The 25,449-nt window shown below is 42.7% G+C and overlaps 1 protein-coding gene across 3 annotated transcripts in view; it reads right to left on the bottom strand.

The window, feature by feature from the left end:
- The window catches only part of DDHD1 (DDHD domain containing 1), a 70,594-nt gene extending 46,630 nt beyond the window's left edge, over nt 1–23,964 (bottom strand). For 2 of the 3 annotated variants that reach the window (XM_057426288.1, XM_057426287.1), the window contains exons 1-3: nt 23,274–23,964; nt 8,450–8,626; nt 2,644–2,742 (exon numbers count right to left, since the gene is read on the bottom strand). In XM_057426288.1, coding sequence (XP_057282271.1) covers nt 2,644–2,742; nt 8,450–8,626; nt 23,274–23,964 — 967 coding nt within the window. The remainder of the gene's footprint in view (nt 1–2,643; nt 2,743–8,449; nt 8,627–23,273) is intronic. The other variant, XM_057426289.1, reaches the window with a different exon arrangement.
- Between the last annotated feature and the right edge of the window lie 1,485 nt (nt 23,965–25,449).

Here is a 25,449-nt window from a genome sequence, read left to right on the forward strand (position 1 = left end):
ATCTCAGTTAGACTGTAGAAATTCATCTGAAGACAAAATAACTGGAGAATAACCAAGGAGTAGAAAACCTGCTCTATTTTTTATATTTATAGCACAAAATCCATAGAGAAGCCGGGATGTGCACACTGCATGTGCACCGCTGGTGCAAACATCCTCCCAGCTGAAATGCTTGAGGAGCCGAACGCCGCCAGCACCAAGTGCAGACAGACAGACACCTGAACACTGATTTCATGGGGCCAGTAATTTAAAATTAAATACCTTTTAAGGTAAGCACCTGGGTTTTTACCTGATACTTTCTCATGGTTTAAACCTAGCCTGTGACTCGGCACCAGGCAGCCGCTCCCTCACACCTCCTTTTCCCCTCCCTGGGCAGGACAGGGAGAACTGAAAGAGTGTAAACCCCATCAGGGATTGTGATAAGAACAGTTTAATAACTAAAGTAGAGTATAATACTACTAGTAATAATAGTAATAATAAGGGAAATATCAAGGGGAGAGAATATAAGACTAAAAGGAAAAAAAAAACAAAACAAACTACCCCCTCCCCCCCCCCCCCAATAAATACAAGTGAGGCACAATAAAACTGCTCACCACCAGCTGACCGATATCCAGCCTGACCTGAGCAGCAACCTGGGCCTTCTGGGTAACTCCCCCCTGTTTATATACTGGGCATGATGGGCAGTGGTATGGAACACCCCTTCGGCTAGTTTGGGTCAGGTGTCCTGTCTCTGCTCCCTCCTGGATTCTTGTGACCCTTCTGATTGTCAGAGCATGAGACTGAAAAGTCCTTGATCCGGTAAGAGCTACAGAGCAACAACTTTGATTGTTGTCAGCCTAACAACACATCAGTGGGTTACCAGCATTGTTCTCAGACTAAAGCCAAAACACAGCATTGTACCAGCTACTAGGAAGAAAAGTAACTATCCCAGCAAGTCATTCTTTCATCTACCTGCCTAGACCAAAGCATGGGGTGATTCTTTTCTACCTGAGTTTGACTATGCTCAGGTTAAAATAAATTTAGAGGAAAGCATCTTTGAACTGCTAATTGCTGATATTACCTCCATCTCTGTTATTCCAGTCAGACTAAAGACCAGAGAAGGGATACGTACCATACGAAAACCTTTTCTGCCTTCTTTTTTTCAGGTGTTTTTAAATTAATCTTCTCTGCAATCAGTAAGCAGTAGCTTCTGCACTAAAGCCTGCCATATCATGCAGGTAGCTGAGAGCATAATTTGGCTGCTACTGTTCTTTCTTAACTCTGAAGTTCTGGTGTGTAAACCTGGTACATAAATCTACAGCTGGTATGTACAGCTGTGGATTTGAAAACCTTTTCTAATTTATTTAAAAAACAAATGCAAAGCCACTAAAAAGGCTATTGCTCTTAATTAAAAAGGGCTGTTTAACATTGCTGTCATTTTGTATTGCACTTCACTACCTCTCAATTCATCAATGTCACTATTTGTTACATAAGCATCTACTTTTAATTCAATCATATTCATTATCACAACTGAACAAGAGTTGGAGAAAAAAAGAACCCCAAAACTATGCAAAATAAATTCAAAATTACCATCACAAAATAAAAGGCAGAAGTCTTTTCTTACTGATCAAAAGAGTAGTGACACTTATTCACCTTTAACAGATTTGAGTTCAGTGTCTGAGAAGAGGCAGGAAGAACCTTACTATTTACTATTACAAGATCTTGATTTTAGGCATTTTCATTTGGAGCCAATTATAGAAAAATGTAGTTAAAAGAAGTCAAAAGGCAAACATATATGCATGTCAAAATAAATTCTCATACTTTACAATATACCTAGGAGCTAAAAGAATGTATGGTATGACAACAATAACTCTAAACCTACCATGCACATTTACATTTTTAATCAAGGGTGCAGTTTTCAGCAGTTTAGTTCCACAAAGTCAGTTAAAACTTAATCTCTACTGGCTTTAATGGTGGCAGAGAAAGACCACTGACAAGTACTTCTGAGCCTTCTGCAACCATTAATGGCTCCTGTAAGATCTACTCCCACTTTCTGGAACAAATTTATACAACATCAGCTGCTGCAAAGTTCAAAATTGTTTTTTGCAACACAGCAGCCTTATCACGCATTCTGCACAGCTTCTCCTGTTTATATCTTATGTCCAAAGTCTCATTTCATCCCAGTACTCACACAAAAGCTGCAGTAAAATACAATTTACAACATATAATTAAAGATGCATGCATTATTAAAAAAAAGTGGCAAATAAAACATTACCTATTATAAACCCTCCATTCCTTCTTTGGCATAATTTATCTTATAAAAGGCCTGCTGCTGTTCTAAAAAATCTGCTTTTAGTTTATTGACATAGCCAAATCACATCTCAAGAATATAAGAAACAAATGTTTACAGTTTTCATCACAGTCACAACAATTATAATAAGGTTTACTGCACAATACTGTTGGCATCTACTTTCCCCTAAGATTCACAACACTTCTACTTTTAAGTATTTATGATACTTTTTCCTTCCCTTTTGAAGAAGTGGCATTAATACAGCTCAAGGAATTGAAGCTTGTAAATCTAATGCACTTAACTGATATAAGCAAACTAGAATGTAAAGCTTTGTAAGCCAGGAGTACTACAAAGAAAGAAATCTACAATTACTGTACCTTCGGGATGCTTTCGCTTAAGACATGCAGCATCTGAATTCTTATATCCTCTCCATTTGAACAAAGAAGGGAGGGAGGAAGAAGGTAGGTAGTAGAGAACTAAAAGTAAAAACACTGAGTTTCAAAGTAAAATTTTTAAAAGGGTTGTCATTTTTTCATTATTATTAAAATAAAATAAAAAGGCACTCTTTCTGAAAAAGCATATACACTTAAAACACTGGTTTTGTAGCAGAAGTGTCAGGTCACATTAGCCAAATTCAACTTCTTCACTCTTCATAAACTGTTACAACATCACAACACAGCTGAAGGTGTCAGTAAAAGACACCTGGGACACAGCACCATCAGACTCACCAAGTGTCTCTGCATTTACACATACAAAAGCATAATCACTCTACTTGGTGTAGGTAGAACAGTAATGCTTCTTAAGTGTACACCAAACATTTGGGAAACAAAAGCAAACAATTCAATTTTAAGCACAGCTCTATTATTTTGCCCAAGGAGTATAAGAGAATCACTGAAAGTTAGATTTGACAAAATATCCTACTATTACCCTGTTCTGCAAGTCCTCAAGAAGCTGCCTTCCGTAGTGGAGTGCCACGGCATGCATACTCTGCCCACAGAGTGCAAGAGAAAAATCAACACTGAAGTAGTGACTTTGACCCTCCATCAGGCAGCTCTTGGTCTGAACATCACGGGTTAAATGCTGTTAGCAAAATACCTAGTCTGAGAACCTTTAAGCATCTGCTACGATCTGAGTTCATGGTTTTGTTTTATCTTACAATGGCCTTGATATTACTGAAATTTCTTGAGAATGCTGCTCCTTTGATAGACTACTTTAGATGGGTCCACTGTTTGACTAAGTTGGCATAAAAAGCAGTTGCTAAATCTTATGTTATTCTGTAAGTCTGAAGTTTATTGACTGCTAAAAAGGTCTTCTGATACCCTTTTTATATCTCTTTAAAAATGGTTTCAGCTGAAATATTTCTTCCTGTAATATGCAGCTGAAATATGCTTCATAAGTGTTATAACCTAGATTTTTCTCAGAAATATTTATAGAATTATTTTACAGTAGCAATATATTTAAGTGTAATCACCAGGCATATGCAATACAAGAAAAGTCATGAAGACACAGAGATAAAACCCATTCTCAGTGTGATAAAATAAACACCACAGATATTTCCACATTTTAGCTGAAGTTTGTACCAAATAGTTAAAATTTGGAACCTAAGAATTCAGATCAGAATGTCACCTTACATCTTGTGCTGATATTAATTTATGTACGTTAAGTCTGAAGAAAGAATTGTTCTCAAGAAGGACAAGCAAAGCCAATATGCAAAAAAGCATAGTGCTACCTGGAGGAAGGAAAAAAAATTGTACTCCACAAATGAATGTAAGGGCCCAGAGACCTCCCAATATTGTGTACCTGTCAACAGAGTGGCAGAACAACAAATGAGACTTGGAAGCTCACATATACTGTTATACTAGCACAGCATCTCATTTAGGGGTTTATGGTGTCATCAGAACTGACTGTTTTTAGCATGGACCTGAGTGGCAAATGCCAATCTCTATTTCTCTATACAACTATACATCATAGAGTGGTTTGCATTAAACCTTGAAGAGCATCCAGTTCTAAACCCCTGCCACGGGCAGGAATACCTGTCACGGTAACTCTCATTTTGCCTGGAAAAATTATGTAAAATACTATGTGCAATGACAAGGCAGAACATGCTGATATGCGGATTTGCACTTGTGCAAATTTCTGATTTGCTCAAATGCAGGCTGCAGATATTTGTTTTCACAATAAGGCAGTTGAAATGGCAGCCAAACCTCCAATTCCTCATCCTAAGTGTGGTTTCCTCCTGGAGCTGTATCGGTTGCTCTGTCTCAAAAGACAGAATAGCAATGTCCTTTCCTGTATCTATCAACAATAAAATGAACTACTTAACCTGAAAAAAGTATGTGGAATTTGGCCAGGATCAAAGCAGACTCCAGGCTATGAGATGTGAAATAGAGCATGGTTAAGTTATTCAGGAGACGGGTTATGCCCCTGCAATGTTTGCTTGCATCAGAACTTCAGCAGAATTCCTCTGGCCTGGTTTTAGAGACCTCAGGAAGCAGGGCTCTCTGCAGAGTCAAAGAAGAGAGAGTAAGGCTCATGGGCACAGCATCCCTCCCTGACACGCATGCATTCTGCCTGGTCTGTCGTAGTCTGAGGCATCAGCTGTCACATGCCAGTACCTCCTGTGCATGCTGCACTTTAGAGACTGCCAGTCAGGATAGCTGACCTTTTAAATGTTGATATGCCAACACATTCAGAACCAAGTATCCCTCCAGAAATCTCAGAAATTTGACTAATTTTCATAAGCAGTACATACAGTTGGGAACCATGTCTGTGAACTCCTACAGGGCATAACCTTCTCAGAGACAAATCCAGGTCAACTGGATATGGCCAATCTAAAAGTCACATTAGCCTAATAAATAGGATCTCTCAGCCAGGCTATCCCATGGAGAACAGAACTTGAGAAATCATTCACCTAAACACTGTCATAGGCTTCCTGTTACCTTCAGCATTTACAGCTTCACACGCCCCCAAATAGCACTGAAAGATAGTACAGGCGTTATGTTCCTTACAGGCCACAAGCTGGAGATCCTATTCTGAAAGATTCTGCATTTTCAAGAGAAGGTTTGCTTGGATTGAGAGTTTAATAATGGGCATTTATTCATCAATATACTATCACCAACAAAAGCCCCGAATGAGGCTTAGTGATGTCACAATTTTTTTCACATTTTATTCTCCTTCACCTCCCAGTAAAGAGCAATCAGCCATGGTAATTACCTCTCCAGGGAAGTGGCGAATTCCCCAACACTGCACACTTTAAAGATTTGGCTGGAAAGGGTGCTGGGACATCTAGTCTAGGCCATGTTTTGCTTAGAAAGCCTGGACCAGTTGATTGTTGAGGTCCCTTCCAACCTGGTATTCAACGATTCCATGATATCCTGTTACCATACTGCAACCCAGAAGGAGAACTAATAAAGTAATCACTGGAGTGGGAAATGTTTTTTCTAGATGCAAGCGTGCTCTCCTAACCTGTATCCCAAAATTAAAGAGACAAGGAAAGAAGATGGACATTGCATGCTAAGCAGCTTCACAGGTAATGCACGTAGCGCATGCTGTCATTTTTTGCAGGGATCGACTCATCTGTGCGGATTACTCCACACATAGATGGGAAGCAGCACCACTTGCCCTGTTCGGAAAGAGGTCAATTCCTCAATTCCATTGCCAGCAATGCACTGGGCAGGCTGCTCAAAAGCTAAGGGTGCTAAACACCTAGTAAGGTCGCTAGTCGAAGGAAACAATTCTGTTTCCTTCACAAAAAGATTTCAGAGAACAATACAAATAAATAAAACTAAATTGCAAATAAATTCTAAGCAGAGTCTTAGAGACTAAGCTTCAGGCTATCATATGTTGCCCTGAGTTAGCAGGCTGGGTAAGAGAAAATAATCCAGAACAGGAGCAGCAAAGTTGAATATGCTAACTTCTCAGCCTACTGCCACTCTTTAGAGCATGGCTGGGGTCAAATCAAGAGCCGACAGGTTTGTCTACTGCATCAACAAGATGCTTGTTGACAAGCTGATTTTTTGCTATTCATGATGCAAACTGGCATGCTCATATAAAAGTAATTATGCCTGAGTATTACAGCAGATTGTATTAATTTTGCTGAGATAAGGTGTAAAGCATTTACAATGCTTTATTATAGCACTGAATAGTCACTTCTTTTCCCAATGACATTTGTAAATATCTATTCTAACTTTCAGTAGTCTTAAATAACAGCTAACTGTAGACCTTGATGGGACCAAAATATGCTTAATAAAGCATGCAATTACAACCCACTGTAGCAACAAATTGTAGCATTTAGGAAATTTATAAATGAAATTCAGCACTTCCCCAACTAATTATGTTTACTTCACCAGCAATAATGCAAGTTGTACAGCTTATCCCAGTGCCACATGCAGATGGCAATCACGGATGCCAGCTCTGATACAGAGATGCATTGAGAGGCATGTTACAATGTTAAAACCACTTTTCATATTTACTGTTAGCTAGAATTTTCCTGCAACTCCTATTACTACCAAAAAAACCCTACTGAAAGTTATTGGTGACTTGAAGTTTTGAAGCGACTACAGGCATAGCTTGGGTTTGTTAGTTTTGCATTTTTAAAAATAAACCTTTAGTTTTAGAAAAGGCACTGGTGTCTGAATTTGGAGTATCTTTCTGTCATCTTTTATGTTTTCATAAATACCAGGATTGTCTCTTTTTCATCTCTCACTCCACTCTCTCCGCCCGCAAATCTCAAAATTTTTGTTCCACAGACCAGACGTTTTCTAGAACAAACCCTGAATTCTCTTCCTTACTTGGTAAGGAGAATCCAAGCACAACTGAAGCCATCCTTCCCTCCTTCAGAAATTAAGTTATCAAAGGCTGGAAGCACCCAGCAGCCATAAAGATGTGCTTGCCATATACATTACCACAAACAGCACTGCTCTCAGTGAGCGTGCAGCTGTACTACCAAAGCTGAGCTTTGCATCAGTACACTGAAACAAGAAATCAGTACAAGCAGACAGAAATACAGGTAAAAGTGACTTTCAAAAAGGCAGCTGTACTGTCACGCCATTTTATCCACCTACCTGACAGAGCTGTTAAAGCAGAAGACTGCACTGCAGGCTTGGCCAGGAGGAAAGTTCTTTTAAAGTAGCAGAAATAGAAAAGAAATATTCACAGATTTTTTCTAGCTTTGAGGGGAGTTAGAAACTTAACCACTGTCTGTACTGTTGAAAAATCTATCTAAGTCAGAAAATTATATTCTGGTTTTCTTCACAGTAATTACAGAAGTACCTTGAATGCTGCCTTGCTCCCAATCTATCAACAAGCTTTTATTTGTGTGGTTATATAGTTCACTCGCCATACTTGTGGCCAAATCCCAGCCACTCCTACACTCTGTAACTGCTTTGTACAAAGCTGCAGTTTCAAGAGCTTAAAAATAAAGTTTCTTTATAAAGACTAACACAACCAGAACAATCGTGAGGCTCTGTACTTGCAGCTCTTGATTTGTAGATTGTTCACCAAGTGAAAATCAACAAACAAAAGTGTGAAAGTAAAAAATACTGAACTTCTGCTGTGCTGTGCTTACCCTGAGCAACCAATACAACTGTGTATATTAAATAATACATCAGTAATCTCAGAAGGCTGTTCCTAAAAACCTTAAATGTATTTGACTGAGATTTCCAGGAACACTAACTTAATGTCCTCAGCCTAGTCATTAAAATATAAGGACTCCCATAACAGAATGAAAATGCCCCAATATTTGTCATAGTTAAAAACTACTTTAATAAATTCACAGACTGAACAAGAACAGAAAATGAAATGTGATTTGTAAAACTGATACTCCCTTTAGGGCAGCATTACGAATGCTGGCCAGACAGCTAACACCCAGTTTGCATTTGGACATTGACTCTTCTTATACCATCAAGAGATTTCAGTTTGAAGTGAGATTTCAAACACAGATAAAAGGTAGCAAGCAAAATGGGAACAAGAAGTTCTTCAGCCATTAATATCATTTTCACAGTGTTCATCAAACGTGCTGCAGCAGGAAAACCTACATCAAGATATGCTGAATAATGGGAGAGCAAACTGATGCCTATAACAATGTTCTCCACCATGTAGGATGGAAAACAGATCACATTAAGAAAACCAGATCACAACTGTCCAGGGAGCATACTATAAAAGTAGTAATCTAAACAATCTTACCCTCCTTCCGGTCAACAGGTTTTGCCTGCTCTTCTATATCAAAGCTCTCCTGCAGTTGCTGGCCTTTGAAGCAGTTGAGATGCTCCTGTTCTATTAAGTTACCTTCCTCCTCTTCCAGAGGTTGCCATGTGCCATCAATAAACCACTGTCCACGCATCACAGGGATCTTTTCCGATTCTAAAAATCAAAAGAGATTTTTTTTTTTCAATGCAACAAAACCAAACTGACAGCAGATAAAAGGGAAAGGGAATTAGAGGAAAAGGGAATTCTGTTTAGTGCTTTGATCAGAAAGTTACACTCCTGCTGCTGGGACCTGTAATAAGGTAACCATAACCACAAATGCCTTGACAAGGCACCATCACCTCTTCCATTGGGCTGAAATGAGTAGTGAAAAAAGTGTTAGCAAAGTAACACCTGAGCTAATGGGGACAAATCTTCAGAGTGCGTGTGAGGATGTGAGCGATGGACAGAAATATGCAGATTCTGTAAAATTTATTAAGGATTAAGTTCGAACAACAGTCCACAGCTTTAATAGGAAATAATCTCTTCCTTGCTGCCTTGAGTTTTCAGAAAATTAGGAACCTTGTGAGACTCATGCTGCTCTATAAAATTTGACTAATAACCTGACACCAACAATTGTTATCAAGAGAATGCAGAATGACCAGGAGATACAAAACCCCTCAAGCTCACCCTGACTGCACAGGGCCTTGTTTCTTTTGAGAACTGCACTTACAATAACCCAAATTATACATCGATTAGCACAAAGGTAGAATTTAAAGATGAGAGGGTTTTTTCTACTAAAATCAGTCTTTCACCAAGGGCTGTTCTCATGTTTTCAGTCACTGTCATTTAGTTTCAGTTTCAGCACTCCAAATGAGGAACTGGGTGCCCAGTGCTTGCTGTCCATGTGACAAAAGACAAGCCTATGAAAAATGTATCCTGGTGCTTATTCTTCATCAAATTGTGCTTCATGCCCACACTAACTACTGGGGCTGCAGGGAGCAAGAATTCTCCTCTTATACCCATCCCTGCAAGCAAACTGAGACAATAATGTCCATTGTAGCTCAGCTCAGAATCTCTCCTACATCTGGAAAGGAAAGAAGGAGAAACACCATGTGTGCCTGTGCTCTACAAGCCTGTAACTCCGAGACCCAACCTTCAGCTTCATGGGAACAGCACAGTTACAGGTCTGCTGAGACCCAGAGCAGTTGGACCATGGAGCTCCAAGTGCCCACTAATATATGCTGCTGTACATTGCAGATGTATAGAGATTCGCCCAAATGCAAATGCTGCATGTGTGCAGTTTCCTGCAGATTAGCTCTCTGAAGCAACTACAAATTTAACCACAAAAGAAGAGGCTCAAAAAAGGAGATGGGGGTTGGGAGGAGGTTGGGAAATAGACTTTACTACTCAAATATCTGTATTTTCCCTCCCTGGAAAAGAGAAAAAAGCTGGTAAGGAGAGCTTGGGAAAGAAACCATAGATGCAAAGAAATGGTAAACTAAAATCAGGTTAAAAAAGCAAACAAGAAACAGAGAAACAACAGAGAACATGGAGATATTTTAGAGTTACTGATCTATCCCCAGACCGGTACAAAGTTCAGCTGGGCAAGGTGACCCAGCCAAGGGCAGTGGTTTTTAGCCCAGGCACACCACTGTTAGCACAGCCACTAGCTCAGGTTGTGGAATCCTCTGCTTCACAGAGCGCCGAGCACCACACCAGGGCTGGGCATGTCCCACTAAGCTTGACAGCAGATCAGAAGTCTTTGCACTGCTCTCAACTACAGGCATGACACTACTGCTCATTGCTCCGTGGACACTAGTATACACCAGAAGTGTTTTTCTTACTGTTTGCAGATAAGAATATAACAGAGAATTGCAAGCACCTCCATAATTTACCTGGAACCTCTGAACTACTCTGAATTCTTCATCCCTCAGGTCATTTCACCTACAAGCTATGAAAGTAAAAGGAAAACCTCCTTGCAATAATCTCCCTACAGGGCAAGTAACACTCAAAATGATCCAAAGCCTATTTTAAAACAGGTTTAAAAACAGGTTTACAGAAAAACACTGTGTACACAGTACTAGAAATGATGATAAGCTTTTAGCACCCCATATTTGTAACAGGAGGGCGCACTTGCAGGTGATGGCATCCTCAAGCTGTGCCTGAAACAGCCTGAAGCAATCAGCGAGGAAAGGTCAACAGCAGTGAAGCTCTCAGGAGGGATGCAGAGGCTGGAAGCAGATGATCTGGAGCAAAGAGCCCAGATTACCACTGAACTTCCCTCACTTGGTGCTGGCACACATGCTTGCCCGGTTACCCAAGCGTTCTCGTGACAGGGAATCCTGCAGGCAGCCTCCTAAAACAGTGCCTCTGTGCACACGGGGCACAAGGCAGAGTGAATTTCCCCAAACAGTGGCTACAAGCACTGCCAGCCTCTCTCATCCCAACTTCTCGCAGATTCCGGATTTCTTTGGCAGGCATTTGGCATGCTGGTTCTTACCTTTCAAGTCATCCAAAGCCCCATTCAAACTTTCTGATCCCCCTAGATCCTCAGCTCTGCCTGTGTAGAACACAATTTGAGTCCTGTCGGTCTGTCCAAAACGCAAATGAAGTGCAAGACGCAGTTCTGCCATTCGGTTTCTGTTTGCGCTGGTAAAATAGCCATTCCATATAAAAGCCAATTGTTAGGCATTGAATTTCTAATGTTTTGTCTGTTGATGATCCATCAGATGAATAAAGAGGTTGGAGTATTCAATGGGCATAGTTATTTAATGAAAATCCCAAACATATCAGAAGAACTGATATGGGTCTGAATAACTTTAAACTGCAGAAATTAATAGTCACTGTAACATAGATTCAACTGTCTATGAAAATTTAAGCTAACTTTGAAGTCTACAACCCATCAATGAAGCGTGAAACACGTGTTTAGTTTTCATGAAAGTTAACCAGAGCAATGCTAGTTGTCACCATATACAGTACCCTCTCATCACGCACTTCTCTTAAGCTTTGTTGTACACCCTTACATTTCACACCTGTTAGATACCTGCATTTTTCAGCAGAGCTAATACACACAGATCCAGTTAGGCTGCCCTTACAAACAAAGCACTGTCTGCAGGAAAAAATGAAATGCACAAATATGTGAGCGTAGATAAAGGATCCCATTGTGGCTGAAGCAATGACACAACTATGTCAGATGTTAATCCTCACTGGGAAAATCTGTAGGCAATTCCTTAATTCTTGACTAGGCGTTCTCATGAGACTCCATTCATTGAATCCATAAAAGATATTTTTTTCAAATGATATGAACACTATTTTGTACTCCAAACTAAATGATCACAAGACACCTCTTTTTCAGTTTTGAAGGGCTTTAAGACTTTCACATCGGAATTTCCACCTACAGATTTCTAAAATTCTAAATATAAAGCATTAAAATAAGTATTTTCAGGCTCTTTTTGCCTGAGAGAAACTTTCCCACAGTGGCTCTTTAACAAGGGTAGACTGTAGCACTCAAACATTAAATGGCCACTGCCTTTTCCACAAAGGTTCAGCCAGGAAAAATTGGCATGTTTGAAATGAAATTATTGTAAAGACTTTACAGGATAATTTAGTTTGCGAATAAACTCATATCTGTCTCTGGGTCTGGAAAGGGCATTTATATGGAAATATATCACTTCCAGATCAAGACAGATTATTACGGAACTTTGTTCCCAAACCAGGGATTTAAAACTTGAGTGAGGGAATTCTGTTTTCCAAAGCTCAGTGGGATTTTAGGGGTACCCAAAAGCCGGTTTTTTTTTGTCCCCTCCTTTGAACTGCTGTACACTATGCGTGCAGTCACAGCACACTGGTCTACAAGCCTGTCTTATTTCACATTGCCAGCTGGATGGCAGGTTTGATCACTGCGCTGCTGGGAAACCTCAGTCAAAAACCACCTGATAAAGGAAACAACTAAATGACATTTTTCCTTCCATCAGAAGCACAGCTTGATTTTAAGAAACCTGAACAGTATCTTTCAGAACGGAAACAAATTTCTGATCACAGCTCACAAAGAACCATTTTATCTTTCTCATGAGAGAAGAGGCTTGGTAAAGTCGGAAAGAATACTTTCCAATTAACATCTGTATTTTCAAAAACGAGCAATGTTAGCTCTGAATGGACTCTTCATTAGGGACAACAGCAATAGACAAGGAGTAACAGGTTCAGACTTAAACAGGGGAAGTTTAGGTTAGACATAAAGAACTACAAGTGTGGTGAGGCACTGGCACGGGTTGCCCAGGGAAGCTGTGAATGCTTCATCCCTGGCAGTGCTCAAGGCCAGGCTGGACGGAGTCTTGGGTGACTTGGTTTAGTGTTTGGTGTCCCTGCCCATGGCAGGGGGGTTGAAACTTGATGATCTTAAGGTCCTTTCCAACCCTAACTATTCTATGATTCTATTTTATTAGAAACATGTAATGACGGATTTCAGTCGAAGTTGAACTCCAATCACAACAATGATGACAACCTACTGATGTTAAAAATCACCAGTTCCAAAAGCAAGTGCCATTTCAGTTATGAAGAAAGAGAGGTATATTACACTGAATACCCTGGACTGGTGGGGAAATGAGGCAACTGCAAAGTAAGCAAAGATTTTTCAGTATAATCTCTTGATTATGGGAAAGATTAATGCATTACTCTTACTTACACCTTCCTAAACACAATTTCTCTGCTTAATCTTGGACACGTGCTGGTATTCATCAAAAATGATATTCATCAAGAGAAATTGATGCAAATTATTACAGTAATCACCATTAAAAAGTGATGAGCCCAAATTGCCAGTTTAGGACCCAATTTCTCTCACTCCCATCCACCTTCAAAAAATTCATAGATCTCCTGGATATTCACATGATTTTAGAAAGCTTAAACTATATTCTTCCAGTTATTTTTGTTTTACAGGAGAGTTAAACACACTGATATCTAGATCATGTTGTAATTTAACTTTTTTTTCTTCCAAATCTATAAACACAAAGTATTATTTATCTTTGTCCCTATAATCTTGATCCCCAGGAAAGGATTTCCCTTTATTTTTTCACTGCCTTAAGTCTTGCACCGTATAATCTGCAATTGGCAGTGCTTCAGACCAAAAGATACCAGCATATCTGGCCAGTTGTACACTTGCATGGTTTATTTATGCAATAGGAATTCCTAAATAAATTTGAATGGCAGGAATTAGAAGCTAATGAAAGGCACTTTATTTTAATTAGTCATACATATTTTACCACTTTTGGAGAAAATTAGCTTAAGAGATCTAGACTGCAACAAAGGATTTTACACAGAAGGTCTTTTTTTCCCTGAAAATCCACATAAGAAAACAAGTCCTAAAATTAATGTGATGAGACAAGAACATGAGTGATTTGTATTATGATAATTACCTAAATCCTCTGAATAACAAAAATTGTTAAAATAAAAACTGCATGCAACACGTAGTATACACGTGTATGATATTTTATATATGTATGTTCCCTTTTTGTGAGGATCTTTGTGTGATCACATCCAATATAAACTGCACAAACAGCTAACTAATCAATCAGAACACAGTATGAAAAGTAGTAAGTGAGCAGAAGTTGCCTTAATATTTCTTCTTGTGCTAGCTACCACAGCAATGCTATCATTTGTTTCCTGCCACCACATTGGTTCAAATGGTGTATACCTAAATGTAAATATTGTATAGCTCAAAGTGTGGCTCACATAACCCTCTTTCACTTTGCTTGATTCAAAATCAGGAAATTGCTGCAAAACTAAGATGGAACAGAGACAGTAACTAAAGATTAGCAAACAGAGCTTAAACAACAGCCAAAAGGAGGTCTGCCTCAGAAATACCAACACCAGCTACCATGCAACTTGAAGATAGAATAAGATCTTAAGGGAGCAAGATTCAATAAACTTCTGCCTCATTGCTTCAAAGCTGAAGTCCTGTTCAAAAGGCCTGATGGCAAAGTTAGAGGCATTTCTGGCACTATTCACTCATCAGTCTCAAGACAGCTTTAACAATTCACCCACAAATGAGGTCTTAAAGTTTAATATAATAGTCACAAGCTCAGAAATATAAATTAAAGCTGGTGTTTTGTTGAGATTGACAACCCCAATTTCCTAGCTCACCAAGACCAAAGCCAAGAGGTTGGACAAGAAACACAAGCTCCTAAAATGCCATTGGCTCAAGATGCTTTTCAGGGTAGTAATTTCAGATTCCTGCTTTTCAGTGCGATAACTCCTGTTTCTTAAATTTCACTTCCTTATTACTACAGTTGCAGACAATTTTCAGTGTGTGAAGATAACATCTGCACAAGCTGAAGGTAACCATGAAGCTTACCATATGTGATATCTGAAGCTGAAAGTTACTCAAATAATGAAGTGCCCACACATTTAGCAAGCAAAAAAGATCCAGGGCAAAAACAGTCTTCCCCTGGCATGCTAAAAAATGATGAGTATCATACGTCTTGGAGCACAGCATTCCTAACAACCGCAACACATACAAGAACTTGCATGTTGACAAAAGCCACTGAAATAAATGTATTCCACAACAACAACAAGGGTACTGCTAGAGGCTTTTAAAAAATTGCTATCCATTCCTGTTGTACCAGGCCTAAAATTATATTTTGGGTATACTAACTACTGCACAGCCTTTAAGACTTTGCACTAGTGCAAACACCACTAAGTATAAGGATGGGTATTACTCAACCTCTGCATCAGTGTTCCTCCTACCCACCCGGCAGCTATGGCTACAAAGGGCTCTACAGCAATAATGATTTGCAGATTCTATTTTTGCCAATGCAAATGCACAGCATGCAGTCTGCAGGACAAGATCTGTTCCTCTTACTTAGTTCCCTCATGGCTGGGTTTGTAAAGGGAAAACAGGAAAGAAAAACTCATGAGGTTAGGAAGCTTTATTATGAAACTAGGGGGTTACAGAAACCTATCATGAGACTGAATATTTCTATGTCTTAACTGTCAGTGATCATGCATACTGGGCGAACAGATGTTATAATAAAATAACTCCAAACTAACACTGACACAGGTTGCCCAGAGAAGCTGTGGCTGCCCCATCCCTGGCAGTGTCCAAGGCCAGGTTGGATGGGGCTTGGAGCAACCTGGTCCAGTGGAAGGTGTCCCTGCCCATGGCAGGGAGCTGGAACTGGATGAGCTTTAAAGTCCCTTCCAACCCAAACCATTCTACAATATGATTATTTCATGTTTGCTCAGTAACATAACAGACTTCTTGATACTTTAATAGCTTAATGTTACACAGCTTTCCAGCTATTACTCAACATATTATTTCAAAATAGAGCAAATTACTAACACTTCAATAAATGAAGCCACTCATTTAAGCACAGCCTGGATGACTTTCCTTTGTTTAACAAACACAAACATATGAAATCTCATTCTGCTCTTTCAAAAGGAACAACATAACCTGAAGAAGAGTTCAAGAGTGAAATCCTGGCCTCAGAAAACTTAACAGAGCTACATGAAATTACAGAGCCAGCCTTTTTTTTTTTAATTCTGAGATGAAAAGAGATTTAATTCACTGAGCAGTAAAGGATATTATTTTGCATCAAGTAATTCCAAATTGCATTACTGAAGCAATTTAAAAAAATACAGGTGGATGCTACTTTTGAGTTTCACAGACACTAAGCACATCCTTTACAGACTCTGATCTATAGGAGCAGCTATACACTAAAGCCTCGGTGTTTGCTTCAGCGTTAGACACACCAATGGAGGAACACATGCTTTGCTCCACTGCAAATGTGAAATTGCCTGTTTCCCAAGGACGATGCCTTGGGTGATATGGTTTAGTGTGAGGTGTCCCTGCCCACGGCAGGGGGGTGGAACTAGACGATCTTAAGGTCCTTTCCAACCCTAACTATTCTATGATCCTATGATTCTGTGATTCAAGCAAGGACTTGAATGTTTTTCCCTGAACCATTTTTAATCGGTTTACATTATGAACTAAGCAATCCAAAAGGATAATGAAACACTGATCTTTGGGGCTGGTTCAGATGTCAAACAGAATTCCTCAAACAGAAGAAACCCCTCAAAAAGAGATGAACACCCTCAAAGTCATCTCTCATCTCAATTGCTACATATTACCCCAAAAGATAGCGTTTACTGTTTTTCAAGTAGGATTTTGCTGGTTTAAAATAGTAGTTCAATTAACGCCTCTACAATTGCTCTTTACACAGACCTGAACTTGATGATCCAAGTCAAAATCCTAAAGCTTACCTTATTAGCCATGCCAATGATGAGCAGGAAATGCTTATCAAAAACCCTCAGACTGTGGAAACAAGAAACAGGGCTGCAGTTTCACATTTAGAGCTTCATTTTTATTTTGCTTACTGAATTTCAATACTAGTACACTAAAGTGAAGCACTTCCACCACCTGGCATTGGCTGCTGGGGTCAGTAAGCTGTAGAAGCCAGTCCCTTATCAGCTATTTTCTCACGGGAAAAAGCTTGCGTTTTTCGAAACTGCATTATGTGAAAACTAAACCAACCCACAAAAGAGCAGCCATGCCACATGACAAACATGTGAGTACCTCCTAAAAGGTAAGCATGTGCTCAAATCCCATGGAAAGTCACAGGACATTTGCACAATCACACCCTCTGCTCAGTGTGTGTGCTCTCCTGGTAGGTGCTCATCAATGGGTCTTTGTTAGCAAGCTCTCACCAGCACTGAGCAGCAATGGTCATGTACATACTGCTTAAGCAAGTAGGTTCCTACACAGGAGTATCTCTTCTATACCTACCACGGATGACCAAGATGAAAATATCCAAGGACACAATAACCTCTTCTTTCTCCTCTGCAGGGACTTTTTTTTCTGCACTCTCCTAACCTCACTTCCTTTTTCCATCTACTTCACCCCAACTCCTGATTCCCCTACACTTTCATCCCCAGATTTCACTTTTTCCCCCAAGTTTTTTACCCGATATGGCTTTCCTGCATTCTGAGATGAAAAGAGATTTAATTCATGATTTTAGTTTCTTTCATCTTAAATATCACTGCCTCGGATCCCAGTTGCACCTCATATACCCTTCATCCCACCAGCTAACTAAACATGCTACCTACAACACTTACAGTCTCTGGAGCTTCTCCTCTCGAGCTCCACACAAGGTACACTCTAAAATGGCTTCAGCTACTGGCAACCCACCCAAACAGTTCATACCACACTAGTGACCTTTCCTCTGGCCAACATTCAAATCTACTACTTCATTTTCACTTTTTTTCAATCTTAGAGATAACACTGAGAGAACTTATCATGCTTAATTTCTTGCACTTTTGTTTAGTCCTTCTGCTTACTCACAATGTCAGCTCTTACAGATCTTGTTTAACTCCTCAGAGCAAAAAGGAGTTTTGCACAGGTCTCTCTTTGCTGTCATATAATTTTTTTCCTAGACAGCATCTCCCCCTCACACGCATACATGCAGAAATTCACCTGTCATCTACCTTCAATCTAGCTGTCACCTCCAAATTACATCCCATTCTATTTCTTTGACATTGCCAGACGAATCAGTATTCAAACATGAATTAAGTCAGAACAGAAATTCTGATCCTTCTCATCCTACAAACATTTTCTGCTTTCTCAGTTACAGTGGATAACATCCCGTCACCCACAACTTGTAAACCAAGTATTCCCTGCATCTCTGCCTTTGTGTTAACCACATCCAGCAGCAAATGTGTTGAACCACACTGAAGGGCAAGCACAACTTGCTTTCTAAGCTAAGCCCATCCTTAGCTACTCTGCTGTAGCTGACACCATCCACTGGAGAGTGATTCTGTAATTCTGGTATCATTTACAGGAGTAAGACAACAAATTCATTGTGCTTAAGAAATGCTTGTAAACCAAACATAAAAGCTGAGGACACAGAAGAAACTCTCCCTCACAGATACATCAGAGTGCTGACATCTCCTCTACATGATCTAATAAAAGCATCCTAAATGACACAACTTCTTTCTACTGAAAGAAGAAAATGTACAAAACATAACCAGAACATACATATGAACAAATGTAATTTATGACTTAATACAACGGAGTACTGCAAATCTAAAAATTGTTCCATCTATATGCATTAGGCTTTCTGGTGAGGAAGGAGTTGGCCAAAACTAAGCTACAAGATACTTTTGGAAGGGTCATATGGTAAGAACAGAAGCAAAAAAGTAAAACCCAGGAAATAGCAAAAGCAACACTTCATCTTGCCAAGTAAATTAGCAGTATTTTATCTGCAAAATAACAACATACCTGGAGAGAAAAGCAAGATAACAGTATGCAGGAATTCAGCCTTCAATGAAAGCTCCTTTACATAAACAAAATTGTGCCAACCAACTTCAAAGACTGTCCAACAATACCAAAAGCAATGTTCTAAGCACATGTAAAGTCACTAAAAATGTGTTCTGCTGCTAAGAACAAACAAACGCAGGCTACAAGCATGCTTTATCACTTTCCTCATGTATCTGTTTGAACACTATTTCTGTGGCAGAATACAAACCAAACCCCATAAACTAAACACAGACTCAGAAGCAATATCAGACATTGATTAAAAGAGCCAGGCAAGAGTTTTAGTGGGGCCCCAAGATGGGTTTGGGGTTGCCAGCCTGTAGAGTGTCAACATGCAAATTTATGCTGTCACCTTCAGGGAAGGCACAAGCATCCAACACTCCTGCACAAGGCAGACAACCGAGAAGCACCTTACAGCTCCAAAATGTTTATTTTTAGTCTTGACAGTGCAGCCCAAAGAACCAACCCCAGTGGCTGAGGAACAAAAGGCTCAGTATCTTACTGCTAATGTCTACATCCTACATCAAAACAAGCCCACAATAAAACAAAATCCACTAAGAAAATAGCCTTTTGTAATCATCTGATGCCACGTATCAGCTACTATACTCCAAGACCACTCAGTAATCTTGACCAGTTCAGAGGGCAGATAACAGTGCCCTGGCATTCGCGTCTCATTCTGCACAAGCTCAACCTGCAGAAGCTTTTCACGAGGTGCCAACAACTGCCTCTTTTTCCAGTTTACAAAGCAGCTCACAGAGAGCTTATGAAAGAAAATGTAGGGTCTTGGATATTTACTTCAGTCCCAGCTTAAAGGCACCTGAAATGGTTTTTAAAAGCTGCCCAATTTCAGCCTGAACATACAAATCTTAAAACAAAGAGCCAGTGGTCCACTCTGTGTTCACAGGTATTTCCATGCTAAGATCAATAAAATATATGTTATATCAGATCTCACGTCTTTACTCAGGGATAGTCTACTGATTTTTTAAATTTTTTTTTTAAATGCAACAAGAGGTATTTTACTTAATAGACTTCTGTAACTTGACAATGTAACCATGCAAAAAGCAAGGGAAAAAAGCAAATACCAGACAGGGCAATAGTTGCATGGAACAAAGTCACAAGCCAAGGAACAGGACAGAGTCACCCAGAAGTCCACAGGCTATGGATTTAACAGAATTACTCATGACTTTGACAACTAGGCTGAGTAACTCTATAGAAAAATGGTTGTAAAGCAGCCCTCTTCAATTGGGAGGGCAGAAAACAACTGCGCAATCTAAGAAGATGCCAACAGGAGACCCTTGTATAAATTATCACCCGTTGTTACATCCACAGAAGACAAGAAGGAGCCCAACTCCAAGTTACTCAGTTATCTGGAAGCCTATGCTAATAATTTTAGTCCTCTTGCGCTGCCTTTGCTACATTCAATTCTTTGTGACATGCTGTTAGCTCTAGAATACTAATTAAATAAATCCCAAAGGTCACAAGGTAAGGATAAAATTCTCAGTAATTAATCTGCTCAAATTGTAACTCAGTCTGATATTCCTGATGTTACAAACAAATCCTGTGATGTGCTTAAGATGTCTGAAGATGTGGAGTGAAAAATATTTCAGTACATGCCAAGATATAATCAAGATTTGCCTATCATTAAGATGCCACAATAGCTGAAGAACTGTCAGCATGTTCAGTTTTGTAGCAGTGAGAAAGCAGCCTTTCCTAAAGTATGGCACGTATGTGAAAAAGAACAACAGGCAAGAACAACAAAGACAAAAGCTTCTGACCTTTGCTCCAAACTGAAAATGTGAATCAGCAAAGCTGGAGAGCAGTTTCTGTACTCTTTAATGTGCACTTCAGAATATTTTAAGTCAGGTATGCTCATTATACCTTCATGCTTGTGTGATGGAGAGCAAGATTTTTCTCCCTTACCGTGGGCTTTGCTAGGGTGAGATCTGGTTTGCCACCACCAGCTCCCTTCCATGCTACAGCATGCTACCCTTTGGATCCAAAATTATACATATACCATGAAGTGGAAATAATTTCGGACTATAATAAATGCTACAATAAGGCCTTCAGAAGCACAGACCAGAGTGAATCCTTGGGATCTGACCTTGCTGTTTAATCAGGTCTGAACAAAGAGGTTGGGAAAGAATGGGAGAAAGACAAAAGTACATAGGGAACAGAAGTAAGGGAATGTGCAAACGGAGGAGGAGTTAAACCAGAAGACACTGACAGACCTTTGAAACACCAAAAGTCATCTTAGTCTTGCAAGGGAGCAGACTTGTTAATAAGAAAAGACTTGAGCACTCCCCTTAAGCAGCTTTCGAGGACTAGAAAACATCCCTGTCATTAGTCTTCTCAGGACCATGAGTTTATTTCTCCCCTGCCTAGCACTGCTTCTGGTGCTAACCTCTGGGAATCTCTCCTTCCAAGCATCAGAAATCATCTCTGCACAGTGTAGGTTGTCATTTGAAACATCTGCTCCTCAGGCTTAATAAGACTGAATCAGCTTCCAAAATGGACAAGGCACAGGGTCAAGAAATTAAACCTTTAAGCTGCTGACAACTACAGCCTCTTGCCCCCATTACTGGCAGCAATCCTGCCTCACCTGACAGCTCTGCTGACTTCTCCCCCTCTCCCTATAGCACAGTTACAGGAAGGATGGCAGCAGCTGCCTCATCCCCTGGAAAACCTGCACCATTTCTTTCCAGTAACTACGTGGCAGATGCATCAAGTACCAACCACAGGGGCTCCAAGGTGGTGACAGGGATAACCACTTCCACTTTCTGCTCAAGAAGCAAGCTCTTCTAGCTCAAAACACACGTGGACCAAGACCTGTGCTTGCTCCTTGAGCTCAGCATCTGCCTGCTGGGACAGTGATTTGAAAGACAAATTGTTGCACCACAAGTGAATTGTTCCATGTGGTACTGTAATTTATGGATATTCCCCCTATAAAGACACTGATAAAGAAGAAGGGAAACAACTAAAACCCTCAGTTTTAATATCTAAAGTAGTTTTGGTACTCCTTCGTGACTCCCACCTGAATCTCAGAAATATGCAGAGGAGACAAGAGAAAGCTGCCTGTCCGTCTCGCAAGTTCATGCCAGGACAGTGTCTATTGCTTGGCTACTCTGCATCTGTTACTCTACCCCATTACATTTTCCTTGTCCCCGAAGGAATGCAGTTGGAAAACAAGTCTTCAAGGACAGAGGGCGAGCAAGAGCAGCAGGGCTTGTCTGCTCAGAGTAGATGTCACTTGTCCAGCAAGACCCTGGGAGACATTCTCTCCAAAGGAAGAAGAGTTGAGGTGCCTGCTTTTCCTTCATCTCTATTCCCCAAGGTCCCTTCTCCTCCACACATGAATGCAAGGGGAAGGATGGCAGAGGGAGTACATCACCACCTCATTTTGAAGTTGAGGGAGTGAAGCAAACTCCCTTTATTGGAAGGGTAAGAAGTAAGGACTGTGTGTGCACCCGAGACACCTGCTGCATCCCCTCCAGTGGCGAAAAGAAGTTCCACTTCATGCACTCTCCCAGTGGGACAGGGAAGGGAAGATGAAGCACAGTATCATCCCTTTCCTAGCAGAGAGGATAAAGGTAGCAGAGGGAAAACGAGGCACCAGCCATCTCTTCCATCATTCCTCACTAAAGAGGGATCAGAAGTGTGTGTGTGGCGGGGAGGCAGCAGACACACTGCTGTTTCTACCCTGCTGCTTCTGAAGGAAGGGTGTATTTGCCTTCAACATTTCCCCTTGAGGGAAGCAGGGGGGAATGCTGAAAGCAAATACCCAGCTTCATTCACCCTTTGTTTAGGAAAAGGGAAGCATAAGCAGTAAGTTTCTCAGTCATGTGCCTTCCCACTGGCTTCTGCACATCAAGAAATAAGATGCCCTTTCCCATGTCTCTGTACGCCAGGTGTGAGCGCACAGATCCCTGTCTCCTTCAGGTGCATATACACAAGAGGTCAAGAGAAGGAAAAGTGCTCAGTTCCTTTTGCAGCTGGAAGTGGCCGAAAAGGTGCCCAGTACACCCTCCCCCATGACCCTGCATGGGGGGTGGGGGGTACCCAGTGCCTCGTCCTCCCTGAGTGTGTGTGGTGGGGTGCCCAGTGCCCCCACCCTCAAGCACATGCTGAGGGATGCCCACGCCGCTTCCCTTATGAGTGTGCCTGAGAGGGTTGGATGCTCAGTGCCACCACCCCCCTCAAACGCAAAGGATCCCCGAGACCTGGAAGGGAAATTCTCAGTGCCTTCTCTCTCAGGTGCGTGTTGGAGATGGGCACCCAGGGTGCCTGTATCCCTCATCCTCAAGTGCACACGGGCAGCAAGCAGTGTCTGGTTCCTCATTACCTATGTGGGTGTGCTGGAGGGGTATGAAGGGTGACCCCAGTGCAGGGTCTCTGTGAGGATGAGGGATGCCCGGGGTCCCGTGTCGGGAGGCGAGAGGCTGCCCTGCCGTCCCCCCACCGGTCTCGGAAAGAGAACACCGGTATCCCGAGGTCCCCGAAGGGGGGCACGGCTGCACTCACGGTTCCAGTAGACAGGGTAGCACTCCGCGTTGGCTACGTCCACCTCATAGAGCCCGCTCCTCACGCACACCGGCTCCACTGCCGCCGCCTCGCCCTCCCGCGGCTCGGATCCGAGGGCGCGGTAGGCCAGCTCGATCCGCAGCGAGTCGTAACCGATGAAGGGCTTCCAGGGCTTCCGGTCCTCCCGGTAGAACCAGCGCACCTCCTCGGCGCTCAGCTCCCGCACCATCTCATAGCGGGGCCGGCCGCCACCCGGCCGCCTCCTCTCAGGCAGCGCTGCCGCCGCCAGGTAGAAGCCGCTGCCGCCACTCTCGCTGCTGGCGAGCCCCGCTCCCTCGCCCTCGCTGTACTCGCCGCCCGTACCCGTGGAGTAGCGGAGCGAGGCGCCGGACTCGGCCGAGTCGAAACCGCCGCCGCCGCCGGCCTCGTCGCTCAGGCTCGGTTCCCGCTGCAGAGGGGCCGCCGCATCCAGCTCCCCCTCGGAGGAGGAGGTAGAGAACGTGGCGAGCGGCGGTCCGGAGAGCTGCTGGGGGCGGCGGGACGGCCGGGTGAGGGGACGCTGCAAGCCGCAGCTGGGCGCCGCCTCCTCCTCGCCGCCGACCGGCTGCTCGCAGGAAGCGGCACCGTGGGCGCTCGCCTCGCCGGGCAGGTCCCAAGCGCCATGCTGCGAGGCGGGACCGGGGTAATCCATGCCGCAGGGGGCCCCGCAACCGCCGCCGGCTCCGTCCGCCCGGGGGCGGTGCCGCTCCGTCACGCGCGTAGCGCAGCTACCGGGGGCGGGGCGTCGGCGCGAGGCGTGCGGGCGCGCGGGAGGGAGGAGAGGGGCGGGGCGGGGCGTGAAGGGCGCCCTCAGACCCCGGGGGCGTCCTGACCGTGTGTGTGTGGTGGGTCACGGCCCGTAACCCTGTCCGGCTGTGAGACACCCTCGGACACAGCCTGCAGCCACATCTGCATGTGTGAGGTGTCCCCAGACACAGCCTACAGCCTGAGGTCAGTGTGAGACACCTCCAGACACAGACCCAGCTCTGTGTGTGTGTGTGTGTGTGCGTGTGAGGCACCCTCACACACAGCCCCTGACTCCGTGTATGACCAGCACCTCGGAATACAACCTGAGACCCCCCAGCCTGCTGCACTGTGACCGTGAGTGTTGCCCACCAATACAGCCTGCAGCCCTCTGGGTAGGTGACACACACAGACCAATGCACTGAAGTGCAACCCGAGGCCCAGTGGCCTCACAGCTAAACGAGACACACTGAAACATAGCCTGCAGCCCCGTGTGTGAGTGATGGGTACCCCCGAAACACAAACCACAGCTTGGTGTGTTTATAGCAGGCACTCCTGAAACAACCCTCTGTGGCTGTGGCCAGCACTCACAAGACACAAACTGTGGCCCCATATGGGTGACAGAAGATCTTAAAGCACACCTTGCACCCTGATGTATGTGTGTGTGAGAGAACACACATCCTGCAGCCCCGTGGGGGATTGGTATCTGTGTGACACCTCTAGCACTCATTCATCTTGCATTGTGTGAGCCATCTGACTCCCCCATCACTTTCCCTGCTACCCGATGGGATCGTTGGTGTTGATCTGTGTGTACTGCTCCCTACAGGCTGCTAGGAGGTAACTGAGTTTTGACCTGTAAGTGTGGGTGTCAGGCCCCACACACTCCTGGTAACTTAGCAGGATGAGTAGGGTACACGTGTATACAAGAGAGCCATCCCCAGCCAACACTGCAGCGTTCAGGGAAGTACTGGGGTTCAGGTGCAGGTGGGTAAGCAGACCCTCACACCCAACAGGGGTGTAACCTGTTCATCTCCATGTGCATTGGTGGGGTCACACCCTGCAGCTAGCTACTGGAGTGCAACAGGGATCCCTCCTGTATGCATGCAACCCTACCTCCCACTCCAAGGAAACCCTGCAGGCTGACAATCCTAAACTAAACCCTACAGGCAGACAGTCACGCACAGTGTGACACTATGTGAGATGTCCTGCCTCAGCTCAGCACCCCAATAGCTGAGCAGGAAGAGATGGTCAGGTTAGAACTCTACTTGTTGGTGTGACACCCCTTTTTTACTTCAGCTAAGAATTTCTCAGCTGTGTAGGAGTGAGACAAGCATATCCCAAATACACACTCTGCAGAGCAACAGGGAGTCAGCAACCTGGCATCACCTTTGTG

The sequence above is a fragment of the Pezoporus wallicus genome, unplaced genomic scaffold (assembly GCF_028554395.1).
Source record: "Pezoporus wallicus isolate ANWC-B61680 ecotype Strahan unplaced genomic scaffold, APGP_CSIRO_Pwel_v1 contig_8403, whole genome shotgun sequence".
Taxonomy (NCBI): Eukaryota; Metazoa; Chordata; class Aves; order Psittaciformes; family Psittacidae; genus Pezoporus; species Pezoporus wallicus.